Source organism: Rhinopithecus roxellana, chromosome 12, assembly GCF_007565055.1.
Source record: "Rhinopithecus roxellana isolate Shanxi Qingling chromosome 12, ASM756505v1, whole genome shotgun sequence".
NCBI lineage: Eukaryota > Metazoa > Chordata > Mammalia > Primates > Cercopithecidae > Rhinopithecus > Rhinopithecus roxellana.
The window spans coordinates 111,086,284-111,107,268 of record NC_044560.1 but is presented as its reverse complement, the minus strand read 5'-3'; the positions used below and the strand labels follow the sequence as shown (position 1 = coordinate 111,107,268).

Here is a 20,985-nt window from a genome sequence, read left to right as displayed (position 1 = left end):
TTGTTGGCTTTCCTGCAGCCCTGACTGGGGTGCCTGGCACAGGCCTGGAAGTGCAGGACCTAGGAGCTGTCCCGATAGTACTGCTATGGGGAGGCCGAGATTAGAGGTGGAGTGCAGGGGGCTCACAGAGGAGAGGAAGAGGCCAGGTGCACAGTGACATCAACAGTAACCAACGTCCCTCCAGCTTGGGCTCCAGACGTTTACTCCTTGGAGCGGAAGGCTCTACTATGATACAGATTGGAAGGAAGGGTAATTCCATGAGGGTCAGAGGCCCAAGTTATTGGTCCCAGCTGCTGGATGGCCTGGACCAACCAGGAGCAAAGGCACAGAGCAGGGCGCCCTCTAGGGCAGCAGAAAAGAAATGCAGATCTCTCCCAGGGGTCTCCTGGGAGACTTCATCTGGGATCAGATGAGTCCCAGGCAACAGGAATGGAGATTGCTTTGATGTGCTTGGACCATCTCTCCTGTCCTGGGCATGTTGCGGCTCAAACAAAGAGGTTCTCTCAGCAAGAAAGGCAAGTGGGCTGGTAATCAGAGAGGATCCAGCATGTCTGCCACTTCCCTCTTCCAAATGCCAGGCTCTGTCCTGGAAGGACTATACTTTCTCCTCAGACAAACCACCTGGTTAAGAAGCCATTGCCGGTGGTGGAGTGTGTGTGCATGCGGTTTGGGAGTTGACAGGGTCCCAGCAGGAAGATGACAGCGTGCTTAGATGGGATATTCCAAAGAGTTTAACCAAGGGATCGTTTGCAAACGAGCAGCAAGGACTGGGAAGCCACCAGGACTGGTGCAGAACCCCAGGACTGGCACCACAGGAACTGTTACCACCCCCAGGCCACAAGGTACAAACAGAAGGAACAAGAACCCAAAAGGCAAATCCCAGGGAGAGGGTAGTGCTGAGGGAGCTGTGGCCCTGACTCCCACACAGGAGGGAGTGAGAATCAACACCCTGACCTTACTCACCCCCTGCAGGGCACCCCATTGTCCAAATCCTACTGGAAGCCAGACTGCATAGAAGCCCAGGTGACCCCACCTCCCAGTCCACCTCCTAGGCCATGGAGCAGGGCAGAACAGAACTGAGAGGGTTCCTGGAGAACTGGGTCCCTGGAAGGAAAACAGTTCATCTTTCACTGCAACTCTCCCCATGCTTCTACCCCCACATCTACCCTTGGCCTCCCCATAGCAATACCATCAGGACAGCTCCTGGTCCAGGACAGCTCTCAGGCCTGTGCCAGGCATCCCAGTCAGGGCTGCAGGAAAGCCAACAATTGCAAAATGGAGACACCACCTGAAACCCCATTTTGCAGATGACCCAACTGAGGCCTGGATGCTTGCCCATAGGAGGGGTTCCTCAGCAGGACGCGGTGGCTCACTCCTGTAATCCCAACACTTTGGGAGGCCAAGGCAGGCAGACAGTTTGAGCTCAGGAGTTTGAGACCAGCGCTGGGCAACACAGCAAGACTCTGCCTCTACAAAAAATTTTAAAATTAGCTAGGTGTGGTGGTGCATGCCTGTAGTCCCAGCTACTTGGAAGTTGATGTGGGAGGATCACTTGAGCCCAGGAGCTCGAGGCTGCAGTGAGCTGTGTTCATTCCACTCCACTCCAGCCTGGGTGACAAAGCAAGGCCCTGTCTCAAAAAAAAAAAAAAAAAAAAAAGCCTTCCTAACCAACCACTGCTTATATGTATGCCACATGGCAGGCCCCATGCTAAGCATTCTCTCCATGTGAGCTACATGGATCTTCAATACAAACCGGGAAGAGAGGACTCCTTAGTCTCATTTTCCAGATGAAGAAACCAAGGCCCAATAAGAAGTGACTTGCTCTGGGTCCTCCAGAGAGCAAGTGGCAATGAGTGGCCAGCAGACCCTCAGCACTGCCGCCCTGGCTTCCCCAAATGAATTGGCACAACCAACTCTTGGGCAATGGGAAGAAATGAAGAAACACTCTCACCAGCAAGCCTTGTACAGATGTCCCCCTCTGACTAGAACACCCTCCCCTTTCATCTGAAACCTTTCAGGGCTTATCCAGGAAGCCACCCCTGCTCCGGCAGACTGGATCAGGAGCCTGTCCGGGTCCCCAGGTACCCCTCTTTTCCCCATCGTGGCTGGGTCCCTGCCTCACTTGCCTCTCACTGTCTTGTTCATTCTGGGCTGACACTGGCGTGCCTCCTTCATGGACTTATGTGATCATTTTCAATAAGCTAGGTCTGGAGCTTAGAAAATTGTTGAGTTGGCCAGGTGTGGCAGCTCATGCCTGTAATCCCAGCACTTTGGGAGGCTGAGGCAGGCGGATCACTTGAGGTCAGGAGTTCAAGACCAGCCTGGCCAACATGGTGAAACTCTGTCGCTACCAAATATACAAAAATTAGTCGGGCATGGTGGTGCATGCCTGTAGTCCCAGTTACTTGGAAGGCTGAGGCAGGAGAATCGTTTGAACCCGGGAGGTGGAGGTTCCAGTGAGCCAAGATGGTGCCACACTACACTCCAGCCTGGGTGACAAGAGTGAAACTCCATCTCAAAAAAAAAAAAAAAAAAGAGAGAGACCCCCTTTTACTTTCCAGACTGTGGGAGAGAGGGAGAGTGTTGTCCCAGGCAGTCACTAGGGGCTAGATTATTAACAAATTAGTATTTTAGTGCCTGCTACACCTGAACAGTGCTTCTGGCTGAATGTTAGCCCTGGGAATCTGAAGATCAGAGAGGTGGGGCGTCCTGCCTGAGGATGCACAGCCTGGACCCTCATTTTGCCCTGACTTATCCAGATCTGCTGTCCTCCCTGCACCCTACAGAGCAGGGCAATCACAGCAGGGGGGCCCTTCAGTGTCCTCAGACAGCTGCTGTGATTTGAATAACCAGGCAGGCTGCTGGACGTCCCCTGGTGACTGATTTGCCTGGCAAACAGACCCTCAACCCCTGGGAGACAGCCCCCCTGGAGCCTTGTTCCCTCTTCCTATGCCCAAAAGCTCCCCAGGCCCATCTCCCCTTGCCTGGCCCTGCTTGGTGGTCCTAGTGCTTGTCCACCCCTGGAAGCTGGACGGTTACCTCCAAAACCTGGGAGAAGATGAGCAGGTCCCTGGGCAGTGGTAACCCGAGCCAGCTTAGTCCACTCCCAGGGACAGTCAGGAAATTTGCATGAAGAGAATGAGGTTCCTCAGAGGCTTCCCCTCCTTTCCCACCAGGGATAGTCATCCTGGGGCTGAGGTCTGACAGCAGGTGGAGGCAGCCCCTGTGTGTGGAGAGCCTTCTGGAGGGCATGCCCCGCGCCTTCCTGGTCAGGAGTCGTCGTCCACAGCCTCCCAACTGGAGCCACCTGCCTGACCAGCTCCGGGGAGATGCCTATATCCCAGGTGGGCCCCTCACCATGCCTGGAGGTAAGGGGCAGGAGAGACGCAAAGCGTCACCATCTGGCTTCTCTCCTCAGACTGCAGCAGCCTGGGGAGGCCACCGGCACAACAGTCGTCCAGTGTCAGGGATCCATGGACAGCGGTGAGTGTGTAGCTGGCCAGCAAAATCAGCTGTTTCGCTCCTGCCTGCTCTCAGACTTAATGAAGCTGACAGTCCCTTGCTCCCCAGGCCCATCTGCACACGCCCTCCAGCCTCCAGACCTGTCTGCCCCTACTTCTCTCTGTTGGGAATGCCTCTCCTTTCCTAGTAGTGAGCTCTCTACCATTAGGTCCCACCCCAGGCACCAGGGCCGGCAGCCACAGGGATCTCTCTGTCCTGCGGGGCAGAACAAGATTCAACCCCACATGTGGATGATCCGCTTTATGTCAGAACATGGGACAACAGGAGTGTGATGGGAGATAAGGACTATTTCAGCTGTGCATGCATTGGAGGAAGGAAAGCGCCAGCTGGAATGTAATATGTTCATGAAAGCCAGGCACTGTTTTAGGGATGGGCCGTTATATTCAGCGGGAATAAGACAAAAATCCACAATTTTAAGAAGCTTATATTCTGGTCAGGGCTGCAGGTATAGACAATAAAATTAGCCAGCCTGTAATTCCAGCACTTTGGGAGACCGAAGCGGGTGGATCACTTGAGATCATGAGTTCGAGACCAGCCTGGCCAACAGGTTGAAACCTCATCTCTACTTAAATTACAAAAATTAGCCAGACATGGTGGCATGTCCCTGTAATCCCAGCTACTTGGGAGGCTGAGGCAGGAGAATCGCTTGAACCTGGGAGGCAGCGGTTGCAGTGAACTGAGATTACGCCACTGCACTCCAGCCTGGGTGACAGAGTGAGATTCTGTCTAAAGAAAAAAAAGGCCGGGCGCGGTGGCTCAAGCCTGTAATCCCAGCACTTTGGGAGGCCGAGATGGGCGGATCACGAGGTCAGGAGATCGAGACCATCCTGGCTAACACGGTGAAACCCCGTCTCTACTAAAAACTACAAAAAACTAGCCAGGCGAGGTGGCAGGCGCCTGTAGTCCCAGCTACTCAGGAGGCTGAGGCAGGAGAATGGCGTAAACCCGGAGGCGGAGCTTGCAGTGAGCTGAGATCCAGCCACGGCACTCCAGCCTGGGCGACAGAGCAAGACTCTGTCTCAAAAAAAAAAAAAGAAAAGAAAAAAAAGCCAGGCATGGTGGCACGTGCCTGTAATCCCAGCTTCTCAGAAGGCTGAGGCAGGAGAATCAATTGAACCTAGGAAGCAGAGGTTGCAGTGAACCAAGATTACACCACTGCACTCCAGCCTGGGAAACAGACCGAGACTCCATCTCAAAAACAAACAAACGACCGGGCGCGGTGGCTCAAGCCTGTAATCCCAGCACTTTGGGAGGCCGAGATGGGCGGATCACGAGGTCGGGAGATCGAGACCATCCTGGCTAACAAGGTGAAACCCCGTCTCTACTAAAAATACAAAAAACTAGCCGGGCGAGGTGGCGGCGCCTGTAGTCCCAGCTACTTGGGAGGCTGAGGCAGGAGAATGGCGTGAACCCGGGAGGCGGAGCTTGCAGTGAGCTGAGATCTGGCCACTGCACTCCAGCCTGGGTGACAGAGCGAGACTCCGTCTCAAAAACAAAAAAACAAAAAAACAAAAAAAAACAGTAAAATCAGAAAAGTAGATCAGGCCTAGTGGCTCATGCCTATAATCCCAGCACTTTGCGAGGCCAAGGCAGGTGGATTCCTTGAGGTCAGGAATTCGAGACCAGCCTGGTCAATATGGTGAAACCCCAACTCCACAAAAGATACAAAAATTAACTGGGCATGGTGGTGCATGCCTATAATCGTGTAATCATGGGGAGGCTGAGGCACCAGAATCGCTTGAACCCGGGAGGCAGAGGTTGCAGTGAGCTGAGATCGTACCACTGCACTCCAGCCTGGGAGACACAGCAAGACTGTCTTTAAAAAAAAAAAAAAAAAAGTGTATGTCACATCAGAAGATGGGATTGGCATAGAGAAAGTAAGGGCCATAGGATAGTGAGGGAAGGCCCTGGAGAGTGACAGGTACACACACTAATCACTGTGTCCCACCTGCCTTCCTAATCCTCCGTGGTGGCTCTGGGCACTCTGTAAATACTCATTTGCAGAGTAACAAAGGGTGGGTGGGGTCCAGCCAGAGGGGCTAGTAACTCTTGCATCTCTCCAGCAGCCCACACAGGACAACCTGACCTCTGCTCCCAGGGGCCCAGGGACGCTGGGCTGCCCGCTCTGCCCTAAGGCCTTCCCTCTGCAGCGCATGCTGACAAGGCACCTCAAGTGCCACAGCCCCGTGCGCCGCCACCTGTGCCGCTGTTGTGGCAAGGGCTTTCATGACGCCTTCGATCTCAAGCGCCACATGAGGACTCACACTGGTGAGCAGTGGCAGGGACAGGGAAAAGTTGCTGCGCCCCTGGTAGGGATGGAAGGAAATGGAGAGAGGAGCTGGGCTGTGGAGAGTCCGGGGTTTGTGTATGTGGGGTATGGGGAATCGAGACATGATGTCTCTCGGACCTCAGTGGGTGGGCGTAAGGTGGCACGAAAATAGGGGCCTGTCAAGGGATGCAGAGTGCAGACGGATGCCAGTTATATGATTCAGGCTCCAGAATGAAGGACAAGGGAAGGCCTCCCTCTCCATCCCCCAGGGGACAGAGATTCCTGGTGAGGGAGGGTGGGGACGAAGGTGTCTGGCCCACGTCTGCACGGGGTGAGGGTAGCAGATGGTGCGTCATGGGTGGAAGAGTCTGAAGAGCTTGGAATAGGGACCGCAAATGCTCAAGGCTGGAAAGCAGGGTAGGGGCGCTTTAGTCCAGAGCCCATTGCCCTCTCTGTCCAGCCCTCCCCTCTGCGCCCATCTGTGCAGGGATCCGGCCCTTCCGCTGTAGTGCTTGCGGGAAAGCGTTTACGCAGCGCTGCTCCCTGGAAGCTCACCTTGCTAAGGTGCACGGGCAGCCGGCCAGCTACGCTTACCGCGAGCGTCGCGAGAAGCTGCATGTGTGCGAGGACTGCGGCTTTACCAGCTCCCGGCCCGACACCTACGCACAGCACCGCGCCCTGCACCGCGCAGCCTGATACGGTGTGCCAGCGTCCTCCCCAGGAGGCAAATAAACACAGGAAACTCACGCATGGAATCTGGTGTTTATTACACTCGGGGGAGAGGGGAGGTCACTCGGTCCAGCGGTGGCCACAGTGTGGGGCTGTGCACACGTAGTACAGGCGCATGGCGTCCTGGCAGAAATGATGCATGGTTAGGAAGGGTTTGGACCCAGCAGCGCCTCACCCCAAAAGAACAGGCAAGAGAACTTCACCAATACGTAAGGGTCCGGCCTAGAGTAGAGTTCCAAGAAGCGCTGGGTCACCCATATTGATATCCCCGCCCCCGGGAAGGACCAAACAAGCCCCAGATACTTAAGAAGCCCTCCTGCCACTTACCTCGGCCCGGGCACTGTGTGACTGGAAGAACACAGCCTCCTTGTGGCCGCACCTGAGGGGGTGGGGGCTCGGTCACTGGAAGCTTGACACCCTTCCCTCCTCCCTTCGCCCAGTGAGGACGAGCCTCACTTTACCTCCCCAGTACCAGCTGAGCGCTCACTTTTGGCACGGGTGGTCCTCGGTCCGCGGCAACGTGGGGTCCTGGGACACGTCGGCGATAATCTGGGTCAGTTCGCTGCAGGCACGCGGGGGTGCAAAATTACTCTTCGACCCAGCCTCCAGAGCCAACACCCCCGCCCCCAGCTCAGGGCCCGCCACTCACTCCACTTCGTGCGTGATCTTGTTGACATAGATGCAGCTGTTGTCGGCCTCCTGCTGGTAATCACAGTTCCGGCACTGCCAGAGGGCGAGTGGGGGGGGTAAGGGGATCATGGCGGGATTCCAGATAAGACTGGGAGGAGAGGGCAGGGTGATCCCAGAGGGTATGACGACAGGACTGTCTTTGGGGATGGGCAGGAGAGTCAGGATCACTTGGGGTGCAGCGGGGGACGAACAGGGAGTCCGGTCACAGAGGCAGGGGGCAGGGCGGGGCCACGCTGGGAACAAGTGGACCGGACGGGGAAGACCCGAGCGCTCACCGCGTAGAGCAGAATGCGGTTCTCCTTGTCTTCCTTGGGGTACAGCATGTTGTTACTGTGGGGAGGGGGAGGTGCCAGGGGTTAGTCCTGGAGCCATTCCTCGCCCACTTTCTAACATCACCCGCTCCCTCCGCCTCACCATTCCTGGCAGAAGCGAATACCCACGAAGCCCGGCTCGTAGGTCCCGTCGGGCTCCATGGCGACGCGCAGCCCGCCCAGCCTTCTGCGCTTGCTCCGTCGCGCTACAGGTCGCGGGAGAGGCCAGGCCTAGGTGCTTCGCCAAAAAAGGGCGGAGCTGCGCACACGTGCTGGCTCCCCGCGGCGTTGGGCGCGGCTCTCTCCGCGCAGAGGTTTCATGGCTTGCGTCAATCTTTTGATATCCTAGAGTAATTGCTTCCAATTTTTGGGCATAGCCGCCTTAGTTTACAGAATAGTATGGATCTGGGTGCCAGAGCCGGGAAAACGATGCGCACTGTAAGCCGCAAAACGCTGAGCACCCAGGAAAAAACCCATGGCGCTTGACTTGGTTGAAGGCCAGCGCGCATGCGCGAGTTGCCCTTCGCGCACTGAGCGAGCTCTTGCCAGTCCTACCTCCCGGCTTCAGTCTTCGCCGCTTGCTCTGGTCCTTTCCCGGTCGCTATTGGAAGAACCGTGAACTATGGAAGGCCTCTCTGGATTGGCTGGGCTAGCCCAGGAATAAGGAGAGCCCTCTTTCTGGCGGTGGGGAAGGGACGGCGGCGATTGGCGGACGCTCCTGGTAGAAGAGCGCGGATTGGTCAGGCCCGGAGCAGGAGGCGGGGCTGAGAGCCCAGCAGTGGTGGCGGTGGCGGCTGCGGAGCGACCGCGCTGCAGGTCCCGGCAGGGCGAGGCAAGATGGAGGTGACAGGGGTGTCGGCACCCACAGTGACCGTTTTCATCAGCAGCTCCCTCAACACCTTCCGCTCAGAGAAGCGGTACAGCCGCAGCCTCACCATCGCTGAGTTCAAGGTGTGGCCATAGGGGCGGGGTCCGGAGGGGCGGGGCGAAGAAGAAATGGGGGGATTCCCCGAATGGGGAGGCGGGGAGGGACCGGGGAGCGACTGGGCGGCCCTGGAGGTGATCCCAGGCTGCGGAGTCTGGGAACTTGGTCGCGGCGAGGTCCGGAGAGAACCCGAGAGTGAAGAGACGAGGGGCGGGTCCAGCGAAAAATCCGACGGTCCAGAGGGCAGGGGCAAGAGCCGAGGGGCCGGAGTGCGGCCCCGTGCGTCCTGACTTGGGGGGTCTTTTGGAGGAACAGGGACGTGGCGATGGTCATTGATGCAAGGGGCGGGGCCCCTGGCCTCCTTCTCACCCTGCCTCCTCCTCGCAGTGTAAACTGGAGTTGCTGGTGGGCAGCCCTGCTTCCTGCATGGAACTGGAGCTGTATGGTGTTGATGACAAGTTCTACAGCAAGCTGGATCAAGAGGATGCGCTGCTGGGCTCCTACCCTGTAGATGACGGCTGCCGCATCCACGTGAGGACTCTACCTGGGACACTTCCCCGCCCCACCATTCATTTGGCTATTCAACAGGCACTTGCTGGACTTTGCCCTCAATCATACCCAAGATAGGTCCTGCCCCCGTGGAGCCTCCAGTGCAGCTTGAGGAGAGACAGACCCATCATTAGACAGGGACAGCCTAGAGTGGTTTGGGCTGGGATCAGGAAATCTCAGGGGGCTGGGGCCACCCAGGAGAGGTGCCTGACCACCTGGGACAATCAGAGAGGGCTTCCTGGAGGAAGGGATGTCTGAGCTGAGGGATGAGGAAAGGGTGACTTAAGAGAAAGAGGTGGAAAGGAGGGAGCAGGGGATACAGAGGCCTAGAATGTCAGGTAGGTCACAGTGAGCGGCCAGGCTGGACGGCCTGGGAGAAGCCAGAACACAGAGGACTTCTTTGTGCATCTGCTCACCACGTCCTTTCTGTCCTTTTTTTTTGAGACAGTGTCTCACTCTGTCGCCGTCTGGAGTGGAGTGCAGTGGCACGATCTGGGCTCACTGCAACCTTCACCTTCTGGGTTCAAGCGATCCTCCTGCCCCAGCCTCCTGAGTAGCTGGGATTACAGGCGCCCACCCAGCTAATTTTTGTATTTTTAGTAGAGACGAGTTTTCGCCATGTTGGCCAAGCTGGTCTGGAACTCCTGACCTCGAGTGATCAGCTCACCTTGGCCTACCAAAGTGCTGGGATTACAGGCGTGAGCCACCAAGCCCGGCACCTTTCTGTCCTTATTCCCTCCCCACCTCACTCAGTCTGTAGCAGCCACATTGCTCTGTGCACATCCCAGGTGAGCCTGCCTCTGGATCCTCGACTTGAATGGTTCTTTTGTCATATGCCTGCGTGCCTCACCCTTCCTTCCTGTCTTAAAGTGTCACCATTCTAGCGAAGCCTTCACTAGCCTCAGTGTTAATGTTCACCTCATTCTTTTCCCCTTCTTTGCTTTATTTTAGATTTTTGTGTTTACCAATGATTCTCCTCTGACACACTTTGGATTTCTGTCATCTGGTTTATTTACTCTCTGCCTCCCTGGATTCGATTGCCCTGAGGGCGGAAATTTTGATCACTGTAATTCACTGCTGTGTCCCCAGTACTTGGAACAGTGCCTGGGACAGGGAGGATAGTCCGTGAATCGTTTTTTGTTTTGTTTTGCTTGAGACAGAGTTTCCGGCCCTTGTTCCCCAGGCTGGAATCCAGTGGTGCGATCTCAGCTCACTGCAACCTCTGCCTCCTGGGTTCAAGCTATTCTCCTGCCTCAGCCTCCCTGGTAGCTGGGATTATCGGCGTGCACCACCACACCTGGCTAATTTTGTAATTTTGTATTTTAAGTAGAGACGGGGTTTTACCATATTGGCCAGGCTGGTCTTGAACTCCGGACCTCAAGTTATCCGCCCACCTTGGCCTCACAAAGTGCTGGGATTACAGGCGTGAGCCACCTCGCCCAGCCCTGTGAATCATTGTTGAATGATGAGCTGAATCCATAAAGTAAGACCGCAAGGATAATGTAATTATCCCCATTTTGCAGAAGAGAAAACTTAACTTCAGGATAGAATTTATTTATTTCTTTTTGAGACGGAGTCTTGCTTTGTCTCCCAGGCTAGAGTGCAGCGGTGTGATCTCGGCTCACTGCAACCGCCGCCTCCCCGGTTCAAGCGATTCTCCTGCCTCAGCCTCCTGAGTAGCTGGGATTACAGGTGCCCACCACTACGACCGGCTAATCTTTGTATTTTTATTAGAGATGGTGTTTCACTGTGTTAGGCTGGTCTTGAACTCCTGACTTCAGGTGATCCACCTGCATCGGCCTCCCGAAATGCTGGGATTACAGGCGTGAGCCACTGCGTCTCTTTAGTAGAGAGGGTTGAAGGGGTGGCCTGCCCCTCCACACCTGTGGGCATTTCTCATTAGGTGGAAGGAGAGACTTGAGAAAAGAAATGAGACACAGAGACAAAGTATAGAGAAAGAAAAAGTGGGCCCAGGGGACCGGCGCTCAGCATACAGAGGACCCACGCCAGCACTGGTCTCTGAGTTCCCTCAGTATTTATTGATCATTATCTTTACCATCTTAGAAAAGGGAAGTGGCAGGATAATAGGATCATCGTAGGGAGAAGGTCCGCAGTAAGACATGAATAAAGATCTCTGTGACATAAGTTTAAGGAAAAGTGCTGTGCCTTGATATGCATATGCAAATATCTCCATAAACCTTTTTAGTGCATAAAGAGCAGCATTGCCGCTAGCACGCCCCACCTTCAGCCCTAAGGTGGTTTTCTCCTTTCTCAGTAAATAGAACATACAATTGGGTTTTACACCGATATGTTCCATTGCCCAGGGACAGGTAGGAGACAGATGCTTTTCTCTTTTTTTTTTTTTTTTTTTTTTTTTGAGACGGAGTCTCGCTCTGTCGCCCAGGCTGGAGTGCAGTGGCCGGATCTCAGCTCACTGCAAGCTCCGCCTCCCGGGTCCACACCATTCTCCTGCCTCAGCCTCCTGAGTAGCTGGGACTACAGGCGCCCTCCATCTCGCCTGGCTAATTTTTTGTATTTTTTAAGTGGAGACGGGGTTTCACTGTGTTAGCCAGGATGGTCTTGACCTCCTGACCTTGTGATCCGCCCGCCTTGGCCTCCCAAAGTGCTGGGATTACAGGCTTGAGCCACCGTGCCCGGCCAGATGCTTTTCTCTATCTCAACTGCCAAGAGGCCTTCTTTCCTCTTGTACTAGTCCTCCTCAGCACAGACCCTTCACAGGTGTCGGGCTGGGGGACGATCAGGTCTTTCCCTTCCCACGAGGCCATATTTCAGACTATCACATGGGGAGAAACCTTAGACAATACCTAGCTTTCCTAGGCAGAGGTCCCTGCGACCTTCCGCAGTGTATGTGTCCCTGGGTACTTGAGATTAAGAGAATGATGATGACTTTTAACCAGCAAGCTGCCTTCAGGCACTTGTTTATAAAAGCACACCTTGCACAGCCCAAAATCCGTTAAACCTTGAGTCACCACAGCACATGTCTCTTGGAAGGACAGGGTTGGGGGTAGGGTCACAGATTAACAGCATCTCAAATACAGAACAAAATGGAGTCTCTTATATCTACTTCTTTCTATACAGACACAGTAACAGTCTGATCGCTCTTTCTTTTCCCTACAGAGGGTGAAACCCCATCTCTACTAAAAATACAAAAATTAGCTGGGCGTGGTGGCAGATGCCTGTAATCCTAGCTACTCAGGAGGCTGAGGCAGGAGGATCACTTGAACCCAGGAGATGGAAGTTGCAGTGAGCCGAGATCACGCCACTGCACTCCAGTTTGGATGATAGAGCGAGATCTATCTTAAAAAAAAAAAAAAAAAAAATTAACTGAAGATGGGGAAGGGGTGCCTTAGGAATGGGGCACAGCAAACACTCCAAGGTGGGAGGGAGCATGGTGGGGATTAAGACAGGCCACTTCTGTGGCCAAATAGCGTGGAAGCTGGGGAGGACCCTGATGTGGCTTAGGTGCCCCTCTGGCTGTGTGTGGGGAACAGATGGTGGAGGACAGGAAGAGTAGGGAGACCAGGAGGGGGCTGCTGTGAGAGTCCAGATGAGGGGGCGAGGCCTGGAGCTGTGGGTCAGGCCTCTGCTGGGTGCACAGGACTCAGCCTTTGGACCACCCTGGGCAGCTGAAGCTGAGGGGTGCGGGTGTTCATAGGCATCTCATAGACAGTGGTTTCTTTGAGCAGGTTTCATACCAGGTGGTTCAGGTACACACAGACCTCCCAGGCCACTCAAGGAAGGTGTTCCAGAGGCGGAGCGACCGGGGAATTTTTATGTTTTCTAAAATTCTTTTTCTCTTTATAAATATCACCCATATTCATTGTTTAAAAATAACAGAACTTCAAATTTGTGAAAATTCTCAACATAGCAGAAATTCTCAGTGATGGCTTGATCTGGAAATAAAGCCCGTTCCTATTTTGCCATGTTAGCCCACTGGCTTAGGCCAAATGCCTCAGGGTGTTCCTTGGGCCCGCTCTCTCCCTCACCCCCACATCCATTCTCTCATCAAATCCTGTCGGTTCCATCTACAAAAACTTCCCTGACCCTGGTCCAGCCTCCATCCTTCCCCCAACCTCGCTATCCTGGCAACTTCTTCCCTGGCCTCCCTGCTTCCCATCTCAGCCAGAGGGAGCCTGGGACCACCTGAGTCAGGCCAGGGCCCTCTTAGCTCAGAGCCGTGCCCTGGCGGCAGCTCGCTCCAGATAAAAACCAAAGTCTAGGCCAGGTCGGTGACTCATGCCTGTAATCCCCCCCAGCACATTGGGAAGCAGAGGCGGGAAGATCACTTGAGGTCAGGAGTTTAAGACCAGCCTGGCCAACATGGCAAAACCTTGTCTCTACTTAAAAATACAAAAATTAGCCAGGCGTGGTGGTGCATGCCTGTAATCCCAGCTGCCCGGGAGGCTGAGGCAGGAGAATCACTTGAACTTAGGGGGAGGCAGAGGTTGCAGTGAGCTGAGATCACACCACCACACTCCAACCTGGGCGACAGAGCAACACTCCGTCAAAAAAACAAAACAGAGACTCTGTCAAAACAAAACAAAACAAAACAAAACCCAAAGTCTACAGCAGTCCCTTGTGTCTTCCACTCTCCCTCTGGCTTGCTCCACCTCACCCACGCCACCCACTCCAGAGCATGAAGGACATTTCTACCTGTGGCCGTCTGCACCTGCCATTCTTGCTCATCCTTCCGGCCTTGGCTCAAACATCCCCTCTTTTGGGAAGCCTGCTCTCCCATGCTCCTTAAGCCTCTTCTCTGTTGTATTTTTCTCCATAGCCATCCTCCGGTGTTTCATTGGTACCTGTTCCTTTGTGGTTGGCCTTCTTGCTGCACAATGAGCACAGCCTGAGGGCAGAGTGTGTCTGTGTTTGCACTGAGTCCCCAGCATGAGGCCCAGCTGTGCCCCTGGGAGCTCAGAACCCAATGAGTCAATGAATACTAGGGGCAGAACAGGAAGAGATGCTCTGGGGCCTGTGGTTGGGGCCAGCATAGGAGAGTCCCAGAGGCCCAGCAGGAGATGCGCCATGCACAGGGCTGTGGGCAAGGCCTGAGCTCTGCTGGTTGGACTCCATGAATTTGGGGCCCTTGGTGATGTTGATGCCAGCAAGTGGGGGACTTCTGGGTACAGAGGCAGTCTCCAGGAGCTTGGATGGGGGTGAGGAAGGGGAGGCGGCCAGTGTACCTAGCTACTTCTCCCTTCCGCTGGGCTCAGGAGAGGAGATAAGGCCGCCATACAGGTGAGGAAGGGAGATGCGTTTTTCCCAGATGGGAGACACTGAAGTCCCTGCACCCAGCACCCAGGCTTCCCTGGCCAGACCCTGATCCCCACGGAGCCCTTCCTCTCACACAGGTCATTGACCACAGCGGTGCCCGCCTTGGTGAGTATGAGGACGTGTCTCGGGTGGAGAAGTACACGATCTCACAAGAAGCCTACGACCAGAGGCAAGGTACGGGCAGGTGGGCGCCTAGGGGTGCGTGGGGGCCAGAGGGAGTATGTGCAGGCGTGGGGGCGGGCAGGGTAGACAGGGCCACTGCAGGGAGGCCAGTGGTGTGGGCAGTGAGGATCGAGAGCTTGGGAGGATATAGGGGTGAGGCTGGGAGTGGGGACAGGCGGGGGTCTGGGGTGGGAATGGGAGCCGGGAGGTGTCGGGTGGGTGTTAGAGGTGGTGGGGGGAGGGCTGGGAAAGTGGAGGGAGTTGAGGGGTAGGTGTAGGGGCTAGGTGTTGGGGGCAGCAGTCAGGGTCAGATGGGGGCATGGAGAGGTCGGATGGGGTGTGGAGGGCAGCACAGGTGGAATGTGAGTGGCCAGGGTGGCAGTGAGTGAGGGCACCTGGGACGGATCAGAGTGTGGGGGAGACGGAGCCTCAGAGCCGGAGGAAGGCGGATGATGAAGGCAGATGTGTGCCGAAGGGGTGAGAGACCATGGGTCCTGTGGTGAGGGATGCAGGCGGAACCCCTTCCGTTTCTGATTGTGGCGAGGCCCTAGGAGTCCTGGGAGAGGCTAAGGCTGTGGTGAGAGACCTGGGGCTTGGGTGAAAGCCCTTTGTCACCTGGAAGAGAGAGCTCCTCCATGAACATGGGCCCTTCGTGGGTGGAGCGCCATCTTGTTAGGCCCGGCCGACACCCTAACGGACTCCAGCCCCCTCCGCCCACAGACACGGTCCGCTCCTTCCTGAAGCGCAGCAAGCTCGGCCGCTACAACGAGGAGGAGCGGGCTCAGCAGGAGGCCGAGGCCGCCCAGCGCCTCGCCGAGGAGAAGGCCCAGGCCAGCTCCATCCCCGTGGGCAGCCGCTGTGAGGTGCGGGCGGCGGGGCACTCCCCCCGTCGGGGCACCGTCATGTATGTAGGTGCGTGGCCCGCGGGCCCCGGGGTCCCGGGCTCCAAGGCAACGAGGAGACGTTGTGCACACAGTGGAGCCTCGGAGACCTCACGCTCTGCCTTGGGGCGCGGGGTGCGGGAGGTTCGAAATGATCTCAGTCCCTGGAGGTGGGGGAACCATCGGCCGACACTGACCGCCCAGTTTGTGGAGGGAAGTGGGAGGCACAGGCGGAGTGATCTGTCCAGCGAGGGAGGCAGCAGAGGCCAGAGCCACGCAGACTGTGCGCTTGGAAGCGTGGAGCACAGTGCCAGTCGCAGTGGGGCACAGTGCCAGTCGCAGTGGGGCACAGTGCCAGTCGCAGTGGGGAAACGGGCGGCGTGACCAGGGCAGGAGTGAGGGGAACTAACACAGGGGGCTGTGTGAGCCCAGAGGAAGCACCTGGGAGCATCTGAAGGAAAGGGGGCAGCAGCCAGGTGAAAAGGAAGGAAGAGTTCCTACCAGAAGGAGTAGCCGGTGCAGGTGAGCAGAGCGCAGGAGGTTCACCCAGGGAAGGGGAGCGGGAGGAGAGGGGAGAAGTGAAGTCAGGGGCATGGGCAGGGTGGTGTCACAGTGGAGAGCAATGTGGATTTTTTAAAAAAGAACATGCCAGCCATGATGGCTCACGCCTGTAATCTCAGCACTTTGGGAGAACAAGGTGGGAGGCTTGCTTGAGCCCAGGAGTTGGAGGTTACAGTGAGCTATGATTGTGTCATTGCACCCCAGCCTGGGCAGCAGAGAAAGACCTAGTCTCAAAACAAAGGCTGGGTGCAGTGGCTCACACCTGTAATTCCAGCACTTTGGGAGGCTGAGACAGGAGAATCACTTGAACCCAGGAATTTAAGACCAGCCTAGGCAACATAATGAGACCCTGTCTCTACCAAAAAAAAAAAAATCCCGCAAAACTTTAGTCAGGTGTGGTGGTGAGCACTGTAGGTACCCCAGCTACTTGGGAGGCTGAGGTGGGAGGATGGCTTGAGCCCGGGAGGTGAGGCTGCAGTGAGCAATGATTGCACCACTGCACTGACACCTGGGTGACAAAGCGAGACCCTGTCTCAAAAAAAAAGATTCAGGGGTACAAGTGGTGGTGTTACATGGGTGTGTTGCCTGCTAGTGGGTGGGGACTGGGCTTCCAGCGTACCCATGACCCAAATTGTGAACATTGTACCCAATAGGTAATTTTTCAGCGCTCACCACCCTCCCACTTCTGGCATCCCCACTGTCTGTTATTTCCGTCTTTATGCCTGTGTGCACCCATCCCCCAGTCATCTGCAGCCACTAATTTACGTTCTGTCTCTAATTTGCCGATTCCGGATGTTTCATAGGAATAGGATCGTGCAATCTGTGACTGACTGCTTTCACTGAGCAGAATGCTTTCAGGTTTCATCCATGGCATGTCTGTGTCAGTGCCACACTGTTACCAAATAGTCCTGCATTGAATGCATAGACCACATTTTATCCAGTCACCAGTTAGTGGACGTTAGGGTCATTTCCAGTTTTTGGCTATTATGAATAATGCTGCTATGAACCTTCTTCTTTTTTTTTTTTTTTTTCTAATTTGAGACAGGATGTGGCTGTTGCCCAGGCTGGAATGCAGTGGCGCGATCTTGGCCACTTCAGCCTTAACCTCTTGGGCTCAAGCCATCCTCCCACCTCAGCCTCCTGAGTAGCTGGGACTACAGGCATTCATCACCACCCCCGGCTAAAGGTTTGCAGTTTTTTTTGTAGAGATGGGATTTCGCTCTGTGGCCCAGGCTGGTCTCAAACTCCTCCTGCTCAAGTGATCATCCTGCCTTAGCCTCCCAAAGTGCTGGGATTACAGGAGTGAGCCACCATGCTCGGCCTGAACATTCTTGTATAAATTTCTGTGTGGCCGGACGCGGTGGCTCATGCCTGTAATCCCAGCACTTTGGAAGGTCAAGGTTGGCAGATCACCTGAGGTCAGGAGTTTGAGACTAGCCTGGCCAACATGGTGAAACCCCATCTCTATTAAAAATACAAAAATTAACTGGGCATGGTGGCACGTGCCTGTGATCCCAGCTACTCGGAAGGCTGAGGCAGGAGAATCTCTTGAGCCCGGGAGGTGGAGGTTGCAGTGAGCCAAGATCACGCCACTCCACTCCAGCCTGGGTGACCATGCGAGACTCCATCTCAAAAAAAGTAAATAAATTTTTTTGTGTGGACATTTGTTTTAATTTATCTGTGCCTAGGAATGGAATCCCTGGGCCACATGGTAACTCTGTGCTTGACTTTTTGAGGACCTGCCACACTGCTTTCCACAGCCACTGCAGCATTTTTCATTCCCACCAGCAGCGCACAAGAGTCCCATCTTGTCCTCATCCTCACCAGCACTTTGGTCTGTCTTTTGCTTATAGTCATCCACTGGGTGTGAAGGGGAACATCATTATGGTTTTGATTTGCACTTTTTTGGGGGCTAATGATGTTGAGCATCTTTTCATGGCCATTTGTGTATCTTCTTTGGAGAAATGTCTATTCAGATCCTTTGCCTTTTGTTTCTTGTTTTTTGACACAGAGTCCCATTCCGTCACGCAGGCTGGAGTTCAGTGGTGCTCTCAGCTCACTGCAACCTCTGCCTCCTGGGTTCAAGCAATTTTCATGCCTCAGCCTCCCGAGTAGCTGGGATTACAGGCGAGCGCCACCACACCTGGCCAATTTCTGTATTTTTAGTAGAGACAGGGTTTTGCCATGTTGGCCAGACTGGTCTCAAACTCTTGGCCTCAAGTGATCCACCTGAGGCTCGTGGATCTCCTAAAGGGCTAGGATTACAAACATGAGCCACCGCGCCCAGCAGTGTGTCAGGGTTTTTTTTTTTTTTCTTTTGAGATGTAGTCTCGCTTTGTGCCCAGGCTGGAGTGCAGTGGTGTGATCTCAGCTCGTTGCAACCTCTGCTTCCCGGGTTCAAACGGTTTTCCTGCCTCAGCTTCCCAAGCAGCTGGGACTACAGGCACCTGCCACCACACCCGGCTAATTTTTTGTATTTTTTAGTAGAGATGGGGTTTCACCGTGTTAGCCAGGATGGTCTCGATCTCCTGACCTCGTGATCCACCCTCGGCCTTCTAAAGTGCTGGGATTACAGGCGTGAGCCACCGTGCCCGGCCAGTATGTTATCTTTTGAGAAATGTGCGTTCATATCCTTTGGCCATGATCATGGCTCACTGCTGCCTCAACTTCGTGTTGCCCACTTTTTAATGGGATTTTTTTTTTTGCAGGATGGGTGTTGAGTTCTTTGAGTTCCTTGTATATTCCTCTGCTTGCTTTTTCATTGGGATGCTGTCTTTTGTCACTGAGTATTGTGTATTAGTTTGCTAACAAAGTACCACTCGCAGGCCGGGCGCGGTGGCTCAAGCCTGTAATCCCAGCACTTTGGGAGGCCGAGACGGGCGGATCACGAGGTCAGGAGATCGAGACCATCCTGGCTAATACGGCGAAACCCCGTCTCTACTAAAAAAATACAAAAAACTAGCCGGGCGAGGTGGCGGGCGCCTGTAGTCCCAGCTACTCCGGAGGCTGAGGCGGGAGAATGGCGGGAACCCGGGAGGCGGAGCTTGCAGTGAGCTGAGATCCGGCCACTGCACTCCAGCCCGGGCGACAGAGCGAGACTCCGTCTCAAAAAAAAAAAAAAACAAAGTACCACTCGCTAGGTGACTTAAAAGAAAGTTATTTCTCACAGTAATGGAGGCTAGAAGTTCAAGATCAAGCTGTCAGCAGGTTGGATTTATTCTGAAGCCTCTCCCTCTGGCAAGGCAGCAGTGCCATCCACTTTAGGTTTTTATGAAACCCTCACTGGCTGGTGTCTTCACCCAGTGAATGGGGGACAGGGGTGGGAGCAGGAACACCAGCGAAGTGGCTACCATATTAGTCTGGGCAGGAGATGGAGATGGTCCTAGTGGTAGCAGTGGAGGTAGCAAGAATTGGTTTTCACCAAGACATGGGCAGACACGGATCCAGGGTGATCCTGAAATTTCATGGGATTTCTTCTGTGTCCAGTTTAATGCGGATTTCTCTTCTGTGGGCAGGTCTCACAGATTTCAAGCCTGGCTACTGGATTGGTGTCCGCTATGATGAGCCACTGGGGAAAAACGATGGCAGGTAACAAGAATTCCCACTCCGGTGTCTGCGTGCGTTTGTGTGTGAGTCCATGCGTGCTGCTGGCTGAGCTGCGCATGCCAGCACCTGGAGTGGGGCCATGTGCGGATCCTCTGACCACACCCACCCCCATCCTGTCCTGCAGTGTGAATGGGAAACGCTACTTCGAATGCCAGGCGAAGTATGGCGCCTTTGTCAAGCCAGCAGTCGTGACGGTGGGGGACTTCCCAGAGGAGGACTACGGGTTGGACGAGATATGACACCCAAGGAATTCCACTGCTCCAGCTCCTAACTCGGCCACTGACTGCCCCTCCTGTGTGTGCCCATGGTCCTTTTCTTCTGACCCCATTTTAATTTTATTCATTTTTTCCTCTGCCATTGATTTTTGACACTCGTGCATTAAATTCCCTAGAAACCCGGAAAGGATTTGGAGGACTTGATGATTTGGGGACCCACTGGGTAAATAGTGACCCTTCTGTATCAGGGGCCAGCCTCCACGTCCTTATGTCTTGCTGCTCCCCCATCTTCTCATTCCCACCTCATCTGCTGTAGCTACCAGGAAGAAGGGGAAGGGAGGGGAGGGGATATTCTTTGCCTTTAAAAATGATGTACAACGCAGCCAGGCACAGTGGCTCTTGCCTGTAATCCCAGCACTTTGGGAGACCGAGCTGGCAGGTCGCTTAAGCCCAGGAGTTTGAGACCAGCCTGGGCAACATGGCAAAACTTCATCTCTACCAAAAATACAAAAAATGAGTCAGGTATGGTGGTGCATGCCTGTAGTCCCAGCTACTTGGGAGGCTGAGGTGGGAGAATGACTTGAGCCCAGAAGGTCGAGGCTACAGTGAGTTATGGCACCACTGCATTCCAGCCTGGATGACAGAGCAAGACCCTGTCTCAAAACCAAAAAAAGCCGGGCGCAGTGGCTCAAGCCTGTAATCCCAGCACTTTGGGAGGCCAAGACGGGCGGATCACGAGGTCAGGAGATCGAGACCATCCTGGCTAACACGGTGAAACCCCGTCTCTACTAAAAAATACAAAAAACTAGCCAGGCGAGGTGGCGGGCGCCTGTAGTCCCAGCTACTCGGGAGGCTGAGTCCGGAGAATGGCATAAACCCAGGAGGGGAGCTTGCAGTGAGCTGAGATCCGGCCACTGCACTCCAGCCTGGGCGACAGAGCGAGACTCTGTCTCAACAACAACAACAACAAAAAAAGTAAAGAGGCCGAGCACAGTGGCTCACGCCTGTAATCCCACCATTTTGGGAGGCCGAGGCGGGAGATCGAGATCATCCTGGCCAACGTGGTAAAACCCTGTCTCTACTAAAGATAAAAAAGTTAGCTGGGTGTGGTGGCATGTGCCTGTAATCCCAGCTACTCAGGAGGCTGAAGCAGGAGAATGGCTTGAACCCGGGAGGTGGAGATTGCAGTGAGCTGAGATCATGCCACTGCACTCCAGCCTGGCGACAGTGAGACTCCGTCTCAAAAAAAAAAAAAAAAAAAAAAAGGGGG

At 54.7% G+C, this 20,985-nt stretch overlaps 3 protein-coding genes across 3 annotated transcripts; 2 read left to right on the top strand and 1 right to left on the bottom strand.

Moving 5' to 3' along the window:
- The first annotated feature begins 3,250 nt into the window (after nucleotides 1-3,250).
- On the top strand, nucleotides 3,251-6,537 carry OVOL3 (ovo like zinc finger 3). Its single transcript, XM_010368806.1, has 4 exons — nucleotides 3,251-3,344; nucleotides 3,419-3,483; nucleotides 5,586-5,790; nucleotides 6,279-6,537. Exons 1-4 carry the CDS (start codon nucleotides 3,251-3,253, stop codon nucleotides 6,485-6,487), a joined length of 573 nt encoding a protein of 190 aa, XP_010367108.1. The 3' UTR covers nucleotides 6,488-6,537.
- Nucleotides 6,535-8,163, bottom strand: POLR2I (RNA polymerase II subunit I). The gene is made up of 6 exons (XM_010368805.1): nucleotides 7,625-8,163; nucleotides 7,486-7,540; nucleotides 7,170-7,243; nucleotides 7,008-7,082; nucleotides 6,848-6,899; nucleotides 6,535-6,643 (listed from the first exon to the last, which is right to left on the bottom strand). Exons 1-6 carry the CDS (start codon nucleotides 7,681-7,683, stop codon nucleotides 6,581-6,583), a joined length of 378 nt encoding a protein of 125 aa, XP_010367107.1. The 5' UTR covers nucleotides 7,684-8,163; the 3' UTR covers nucleotides 6,535-6,580.
- Nucleotides 8,128-19,897, top strand: TBCB (tubulin folding cofactor B). The gene is made up of 6 exons (XM_010368804.2): nucleotides 8,128-8,472; nucleotides 8,834-8,977; nucleotides 14,368-14,464; nucleotides 15,173-15,364; nucleotides 19,410-19,482; nucleotides 19,625-19,897. The coding sequence occupies exons 1-6, from the start codon at nucleotides 8,359-8,361 to the stop codon at nucleotides 19,737-19,739; spliced, it is 735 nt and encodes a 244-aa protein (XP_010367106.1). The 5' UTR covers nucleotides 8,128-8,358; the 3' UTR covers nucleotides 19,740-19,897.
- Nucleotides 19,898-20,985: the final 1,088 nt, after the last annotated feature.

Bases quoted from the DNA above. Each gene is read 5' to 3' on its own strand.
- OVOL3 (XM_010368806.1), top strand. From the start codon at position 3,251: ATGCCCCGCGCCTTCCTGGTCAGGAGTCGTCGTCCACAGCCTCCCAAC. The intron at 3,345-3,418 runs GTGGGCCCCTCA...TTCTCTCCTCAG, and splicing joins GGGAGATGCCTATATCCCAG to ACTGCAGCAGCCTGGGGAGG. The intron at 5,791-6,278 runs GTGAGCAGTGGC...CCATCTGTGCAG, and splicing joins CCACATGAGGACTCACACTG to GGATCCGGCCCTTCCGCTGT.
- TBCB (XM_010368804.2), top strand. From the start codon at position 8,359: ATGGAGGTGACAGGGGTGTCGGCACCCACAGTGACCGTTTTCATCAGC. The intron at 8,978-14,367 runs GTGAGGACTCTA...CCTCTCACACAG, and splicing joins ATGACGGCTGCCGCATCCAC to GTCATTGACCACAGCGGTGC. The intron at 19,483-19,624 runs GTAACAAGAATT...CCTGTCCTGCAG, and splicing joins CTGGGGAAAAACGATGGCAG to TGTGAATGGGAAACGCTACT.
- POLR2I (XM_010368805.1), bottom strand. From the start codon at position 7,683: ATGGAGCCCGACGGGACCTACGAGCCGGGCTTCGTGGGTATTCGCTTC. The intron at 7,244-7,485 runs GTGAGCGCTCGG...GCCCTCTGGCAG, and splicing joins ACCGCATTCTGCTCTACGCG to TGCCGGAACTGTGATTACCA. The intron at 6,900-7,007 runs GTGAGCGCTCAG...CCACCCCCTCAG, and splicing joins GAGGACCACCCGTGCCAAAA to GTGCGGCCACAAGGAGGCTG.